The sequence below is a fragment of the Ooceraea biroi genome, chromosome 12 (genome assembly GCF_003672135.1).
Source record: "Ooceraea biroi isolate clonal line C1 chromosome 12, Obir_v5.4, whole genome shotgun sequence".
NCBI classification, from domain to species: domain Eukaryota; kingdom Metazoa; phylum Arthropoda; class Insecta; order Hymenoptera; family Formicidae; genus Ooceraea; species Ooceraea biroi.
The window spans coordinates 13,577,544-13,585,153 of NC_039517.1; the positions used below are offsets into that span (position 1 = coordinate 13,577,544).

At 47.3% G+C, this 7,610-nt stretch overlaps 2 protein-coding genes across 2 annotated transcripts; both read left to right on the plus strand.

The window, feature by feature from the left end:
• The first annotated feature begins 453 nt into the window (after window positions 1-453).
• On the plus strand, window positions 454-927 carry LOC113563044. Its single transcript, XM_026974039.1, has one exon. It carries the CDS (start codon window positions 454-456, stop codon window positions 925-927), a length of 474 nt encoding a protein of 157 aa, XP_026829840.1.
• Window positions 928-1,017: 90 nt separating this feature from the next.
• Window positions 1,018-6,738, plus strand: LOC105283658. Its single transcript, XM_026974040.1, has 4 exons — window positions 1,018-1,253; window positions 1,296-2,871; window positions 3,161-5,632; window positions 6,544-6,738. The coding sequence occupies exons 1-4, from the start codon at window positions 1,018-1,020 to the stop codon at window positions 6,736-6,738; spliced, it is 4,479 nt and encodes a 1,492-aa protein (XP_026829841.1).
• Window positions 6,739-7,610: the final 872 nt, after the last annotated feature.

Below are 7,610 nucleotides of genomic sequence, written 5' to 3' on the forward strand. Positions count from 1 at the left end.
TATTACGTATTTTATGTTAAGATTGAAGTGCGCGCGTCAAGTAGCAACGCGCGTAATGAGATGCGGCGCTCGCGGCGCGAGTAGGTTTTGTTTCGAGAGAGTCGTTGTTCGTCCTCGATCGAGGCGGTTCGTACGCTTGCGCTGAGTAGTTGCGCCATTGTTCGTTTGTACTGGAAGGCGATTATAATAAAGCCAATATATATCTAAATCAACTGAGTTTGGAAAGTCCGAGTCCACCCACCGATCGAGCCCGAAAACACAACAAATCCATTTCGAGTTATTTAAACGCTTGTGTTTCCTTATGTGCGTGCGCGAGTGCCCGCGAGTGACATCAAGCTATTCTCCATCATTTTATTGGTCCTTCGAGCCGGATATTTTCCTGCCAGACTCCTCTGCTCCCAACGTCTAGGTGCGCTTCCCTTGGACATCCGAGAGTGACCTCCTGGAATCAAAATGAGTCTTGACATGGACAGTCTCATTCGAACTCAGAATGACATACTTAATCGCATCCTGCGAGCTTACGATAATCTGAAAAAGATTGGTACTTCCAAACTTACCCAAGGAATTGTGGAAGCGCGACTCCAAGCGCTCGAGGCAAACTGGGCGAAATTTGACAGCAATCATGAAAGTCTGCTTACATTCCCGTCCGAGACTTTGGCCAGTCTGGATTACACATCGCAAGACATTCCTGCTCAGGCCGAAGAGGCTTACCTCCAGCAGAAAGGTAAATTCTTAGACGTTCAGCGTACACTTCGAGCCATGGACGTCTCTACGAGTTTTATGCCCGCGAGCTCTGCCACGACGGCTTCAGCGCCAAGCTCATCGGCTTCACGTATTACGCTTCCTCAGATTCAACTGCCACAGTTCTCCGGGAAGTATGAAGACTGGCCAGCCTTTCGAGACCTCTTCCTCTCAATCATCGGCTGAGATACTTCTACCTCGCAAGTTGAAAAGCTTCACTATCTCAAGACCTGTCTTAAGGGAGAAGCGGAGCTGTTAATCAGAAATCTGGCCACTATGACGGAGAACTACGACCGTGTATGGAAAGCGTTAAGCGACTACTATGAAAATAAGAGGTTATTGATTCGTTCTTACTTCTCTAACTTCACCACCTTTCAAAAATTGAAAAATGAGTCAGTCATCGAGCTCCGGAAGCTGCTTCATTGCTTGAAATCTACGACCTCTTCTTTGGAAAGCATCGGACGTGCTCTGACTAACAGCGAAAATCTCTTCGTTTTCCTAGCTGCTCAGCTGTTAGATTCGCGTTCTCGTTGAGAATGGGAGAATTCTATCAGCGAGTCAATTGATCCTCCAACGTATCAAGAGCTGGAGAAGTTTCTTGATCGACGACTGCATACATTAGAATCTCTGCTGCCTGTCAAAACGGAAGATTCAAGCTCGGGAAGTGGTTCTTCCAAATCAACTCGCAGTTTGCACGCCCGCAAACAAGATAACAAGTTTGAGTCGAAGCGTGGTCGATGCGCACTGTGTTATAAAGATCATTTTGTGATGCTTTGCGACGACTATAAAGGAAAATCCGCGCAAGATCAGAAGCGACTGGTTGAAACGAGCGGTCTTTGTTTTAACTGTCTCGGTCGTCATAAGCTCAGTGAATGCGCTTCGAAGAAAGTGTGTACCGTCTGCGGAGATCGTCATCATTCATCGCTGCACGATGCCTATCTCAAAGCAGAGGCTGATAAAACCTCTCTTGTCGTCAGTGAAGAAATTGGTAAAACCGCTCTTGTCGCGCGTGAAGAGCCGGTCAAGCCGATCGCCGTTCTCCTTGCCACCGCTCGTATTCGTGTCGCCGATCGCTCCGGGAATTGGCATCAGGCACGGGCACTCGTCGACCCAGGATCAGAAACTTCTCTCATCTCGGAAGATCTGGCACAGAGGTTGAAACTATCTCGATCTGCTTCCTCAGTCGCGATCTTCGGTGTCGGCGGATCCAAGGCAGCAGTCGCCCGAGGTCGAATCGATCTATCCATTTCGCCGCGGTTTCCCGGTCCTGTGGTGACCATATCTGCACTCATTCTTCCAAGGCTGACCATCTACGCCGGCGGATCCAAGGTCGACGTAAGGGACGGGACTCATCTGTCAGGATTAGAACTCGCCGATCCTGAATTTCGCCAATCAGATCCGATAGACGTTCTCCTCGGAGCAGATGTCTACGCAGACATTCTAGTCGATGGACTTCGTCGTGGAGATGTTCAGCAACCCGTGGCTCAAAACACTTCTCTAGGATGGTTGCTGTCAGGTGCTTTCCGGCCATCCTCGTCGGCACACTGCTCTTCATTTTCATCGCTTTCCTGTTCCCTTCAGTGCTCCGCCGAGGAAGAATTATCTGGGATCGTTCGACGCTTCTGGGAGCAGGAAGAAGTTCCGTCCGTTGTTACGTCGCTCTCTAAGGAAGAACTGGAATGCGAGGAGTATTTCGTACGGACGCACTCTCGTCAACCAGACGGTCGCTACGTTGTGCGACTTCCTATCTCTTCGCCTCAGCTGCCGGATCTTTCAAGAACTCGTCGTGCAGCGGAGAGGTTGTTGAGACATATGGAAAGACGTTTCATTAAGGATACCCGGTTCCATTCCCACTATGTGGATTTCCTCCTGCAATATGAAGACCTCGGACATATGACTCGAGTGCCTGTAGCCGATCCAGCCATGAAGAGGGTCTGCTATCTGCCCCATCACGGTGTTCTACGCGAATCCAGCATCAGCACAAAGTTGAGAGTCGTATTCAATGGTTTGAGTACTCTGCCATCTGGAGACTCTCTGAACAGGAGTTTACACGCTGGTCCGAGTTTGCTCCCTGTCCTTTCAGTTATTCTTCTACTGTGGCGACGTTATCGTTACGTGTTGGCTACAGACGTAGAAAAAATGTATCGGCAGATCGTCTTCCATCCAGAAGACCGAGATTTGCAGCGAATCTTGTGGCGCTCCTCGCCTGAAGAAAAAAATTCAGGAATACCAACTGAATACCGTGACCTATGGCCTCGGATGTGCTCCTTTTCTGGCGATTCGTACCCTTCGTCAACTTGCCAAAGATGAAGGTCACAATTTCCCACTCGGAGTGGCAGCTCTCCTCAATGAAGTATACATGGACGACATCCTGACCGGTGCTTCGACTCTTGTCGCTGCGAAAGAGTCCGTCCGTTAGCTGGATCGTATCTGCAAGGCGGGCGGATTTCCTCTCAAGAAGTGGTCAGTCAATCATGCTGCCATTCTGGAAGAGATTCCGGAAGAAGATCGGTTGCATCAGGAGCGATGGTGGCAATCTGAAGAGAGCCATTCAACACTGGGGCTTCGATGGCATCCCTTCGACGATAGTTTCTCCTTCAAAATCGAACTGCCTCCTGTCGGAACCATAACGAAGCGATCTGTGCTGACTGTGCTGTCACGCTCTGCCAAGATCTTCGATCCTTTAGGATGGCTGTCGCCTGCTGCTGTACGTGCCAAGATCTACTTTCAGGCAACGTGGTTGCTGGGGTTCGATTGGGACGCGTCGCTACCGGATAAGGACGCCAGACGCTGGCGAGATTTTTTCTCCGAAGTTCGCTCGCTCGAGGAAATTCGGGTCCCTCGGTGGATGGCGGGCGGAACTACCGACGATGATTGTACTACCGACGGATGTCAGCTTCAGATCCACGGTTTCGCTGACGCTTCAGAGAGAGCTTACAGAGCCGTGATATACCTGAGGACGGAGGCTCCAGAAGGTTCAATACAAGTGAGGCTGATCGCTGCCAAGATTCGGGTAGCTCCTCTTAAACAAATCACACTGCCTCGCCTGGAGTTATGTGCTTCGTCGCTCCTCGTTCAACTTACAGTACACGTTCGTCAAGTTCTTCAATTAGAAAAGGTGTCCTGTCATCTGTGGTCAGATTCTATCGTCGCCTTAGGATGGATTCGTGGTTACCCCTCCTCTTGGAAGACTTTTGTCGCTAATAGAGTTAGCGCAATTCAAACCTCTCTGTCAGGAGCGATCTGGCATCATGTACCCGGAAACGAAAATCCGGCTGACTGCGCTTCGCGGGGAATTTCACCAAAGGACTTAAGAAACCATCCGCTCTGGTGGCAGGATCCTCCTTGGCTGCAAACCGCACTCAGTTCCTGGCCTGCTTCTCCAGGAGACACTCATGTGCGTGAACTTCCGGAGAAACGTAATCAGCCCGTCTCTCTTACCACAACGACTGCTCAGGAGAGCGAGAGCTGTGTCTTCTTCCAGAGATTTTCTTCGCTGAACCGTCTGCTTCGAGTTTCTTCGTGGTGCCGTCGCTGGCTACGTCTCTCATCTCATCAGCAAAGTCGAGTCTCTCAGCTGTTTAATCCAGAAACTCCGCTTATACTTCAAGTCACAGAGCTTACTGCTACACGTCAATGTTTGATCCGGATAATTCAGAGCATCAGCTTCAAGGAAGAGATCAGTGCTGTTCGCAAGCAAGCTCCTCTCTCCTCACGCAGCGCGATTATCAAGCTGAACCCGTTTCTGGATGAGCAAGGGTTGCTTCGAGTCGGCGGACGTCTCAAGTATTCACTCCTCTCCATCGATCAAAAACACCCTATCATCTTGCCGGGAGATTCTCACGTCACTCGTTTAATCATCGAAGCAGCTCACCGCCGAGTTCTTCATGGAGGAGTTCAATTGACTCTTAGCGCCATCCGGCAGGAGTATTGGGTGCCTCGCGGCCGGGCGCTCGTCAAGAAGTGGATCCATCGATGTGTCTCATGTGTTCGATGGCGGGCGGCTGTCTCTCAGCCACTCATAGGCGATCTTCCCGCTCCACGAGTGACACCAGCAAGGCCTTTTCTTAACACCGGTTTAGACTACGCAGGCCCTATCTGGATACGAACCTCGAAGGGCCGAGGTCACCGTGCAACGAAAGCATTTATCGTCGTTTTCGTTTGCCTGTCTACTAGAGCGGTACACCTCGACGTGGTCTCCGATTATACAGCCGACGCCTTCCTAGCAGCCCTGCGCCGGTTCGTCTCTTGCCAGGGTCTGTGCCGTACATTATTCAGCGACTGCGGAACGAATTTTATAGGCGCTGACGCTCAACTTCGCTCGCTCTTCGCAGCCAGTAATTCTGAAGGCAAACTCATCGCTGCTCGGCTAGCGGACGAACAGATTCACTGGCGATTCAATCCACCTGCAGGCCCGAATTTCGGTGGGATCTGGGAGGCCGCCGTGAAATCTTTGAAGCATCACCTTCGCCGTGTAATCGGGGACGCGAAACTCACATATGAAGAAATGGCCACGCTGCTAGCTCAAATTGAGTCATGTCTAAATTCACGTCCTCTTCAAGCGATCTCTGACGACCCCGAAGATTTATCAGTTCTCACCCCTGGTCACTTTTTAATCGGTGCTCCGCTCAACGCTGTTCCTGAGCCCTCGCTCGTTGAAGACCGCATGGACCGGCTAAGTCGCTGGAAGCAGCTACAAGCGATGAGGGATCATTTTTGGAGCCGCTGGTCGAAGGAGTATCTTCACTCTCTTGCCCATCGTCCAAAGTGGCAGCAGCCTGGCGAGGAAATACATGTCGGCCGACTGGTTCTTCTGCGTAACGAGACAACGCCTCCGAATAAGTGGCCTTTAGCAAGGAAAACGGAGTTACACTCCGGAAAGGACGGACACGTTCGAGTCGTGACTGTTCGGACATCGTTTTCGACTCTCCGGCGACCAGTCAGCAAGCTGGTTCTTCTCCCAGACAGCATTATCTCAAGAAACGAAGCTTAATCTGGAGTTCCTTTTCTTCCCAGTCTTTCTTCCGCGTTTCCAGCTCTTCCGAATTTCACAGCACCTGTTCACCACTTCACCTTACCACTAAGCTAGTCAGTTTTCTAGCGCGGGAAACGTCCAGTGCCAACTCGATTATTTCGTGACGCGCACAAGGTGGGCGGAATATCGCGAGCGCGAGTCTAAAGTGAATTCGGCGCGGCAGCGAGAGAGGCAAAATTCGTGTCAGCTGACAACGTCAGTGTCAACTCGCAGATCAATAAAAAATATCTGCCAGCCTGTTTATGAACTTTGACAGTTTTGGTTTCTAAGATATCATAAATATTTTTTATATTGATTTAATTTTGGTCCTCGGTAACCGAGCACGATATAAAAGAACCGTCTTTTGAGAAATCGTCTCAGTCTCGCATAGGATTCACGAAATACACGATTGCCGGCTCGAATTATTATTCTGTGTGCTCCGCATAATCTCGATTACTAGATTATTGTTCGGATTAATTCGTTATTTGTTCAGTGTTTAATTGTAACTTTATTATTAAAATACAGTCCATTTCGAGTTATTTAAACGCTTGTGTTTCCTTGTGTGCGTGCGCGAGTGCCCGCGAGTGACATCAAGCTATTTTCCATCATCTATTAAATGGAACAAGAAGTAAAATTAACAATACGAATATAATAATTGGTCACGTGCAAATTGGTGTAGGTTTATTAAATCACTGACTTATTATAAAAAGTGACTACTTTCCAATTCTAAAACAATTTTTTATTTTCCATAATTTAAATTTACTTTATAAATGTAATGTTTGTTTTAGCTGATATTAGACTTCAGCGATAGATTTGTACAAGGAAAACCTCTTTGTAATGATTCTACTAGTTATTGTTATATAGACGGATTGGATATAGAAACTCATTGGTTTTCGAGGCTTCTATATCTGCTAAAACAACCCAGCAAACATTTTGGTTGTGGGATGTTGTCAAATAAGAAACAAATGTCAGCGAAACTATAATGCCAAGCCAGAGCCTACTGTGTCCTCAGTTGGTCTCCAATGTGAACCAAATCTGACGAACATATTCCACAGTTAAATTGACGACAACATTAGAGCAGATCTGACAATAGAACGGTGAAAATGTTGCATATTGACGGAAGTGTGCTAACAGAATTGCAACAAAGTATGTTAACAAAGTATGTTTTCCATTTGCGACCTTCCGGCAAACATAATTTGTTGCCACATTTGCAATTGCAGAAAATGTTATAGGGGAAGGAGATGAATACCTGAGAACTTTACAGTATATGAATATGTGGGGAAAACATGGTCTACCTTTCCTTATAAGTGTTTTCGAAAAGGTACCTCAATAAATTTATAAGTAAAGAAAAGAAACGAAATTCTTGCAATGTTTTCTTTTTTCTTTGCGTAAGATTAATTAACATTTCTTCATTAATATATTTTTACATGATGAGAATATCTCTATAGCACAAGGAATACTATTTGTTGCGATAGGGTATCGGAATAATACACGAACAATAGTCTTAGCTATTAACAAGTACCGATTTATTATAAGTGAATAGGCGGATCACACTTGTGAACGCACGGGACGACACACGAGAAGTGAAAAGCATGAACAGGGTACCAAGTGTACCGATCATTTCGAAGACGACGTGGACCAATAGAAATTAAGCACGTTCAATTACGTCATCAGAAAAACAAACAAAAACTATCCACGTCGTACTATCAGAATAGATATACATACATACATAACGACGATGATGAGAAGCATCAAAATACGTGAAACTATATTCTAATAGTCCAACACTCCCACCATTTAAGTGTTTTGATGATTCTCATTTTTAATTCCTAAAGCTAATCGCAAAAATGAAAAC

Excerpts from the sequence above, each read along its gene's own strand:
- LOC113563044 (XM_026974039.1), top strand. The coding sequence starts at position 454 with ATGAGTCTTGACATGGACAGTCTCATTCGAACTCAGAATGACATACTT.
- LOC105283658 (XM_026974040.1), top strand. The coding sequence starts at position 1,018 with ATGACGGAGAACTACGACCGTGTATGGAAAGCGTTAAGCGACTACTAT. Across the intron at positions 2,872-3,160 it reads GTTACGTGTTGGCTACAGAC|CTGGATCGTATCTGCAAGGC; the intron begins GTAGAAAAAATG and ends TCCGTCCGTTAG. Across the intron at positions 5,633-6,543 it reads ACTCCGGAAAGGACGGACAC|CTGATATTAGACTTCAGCGA; the intron begins GTTCGAGTCGTG and ends TGTTTGTTTTAG.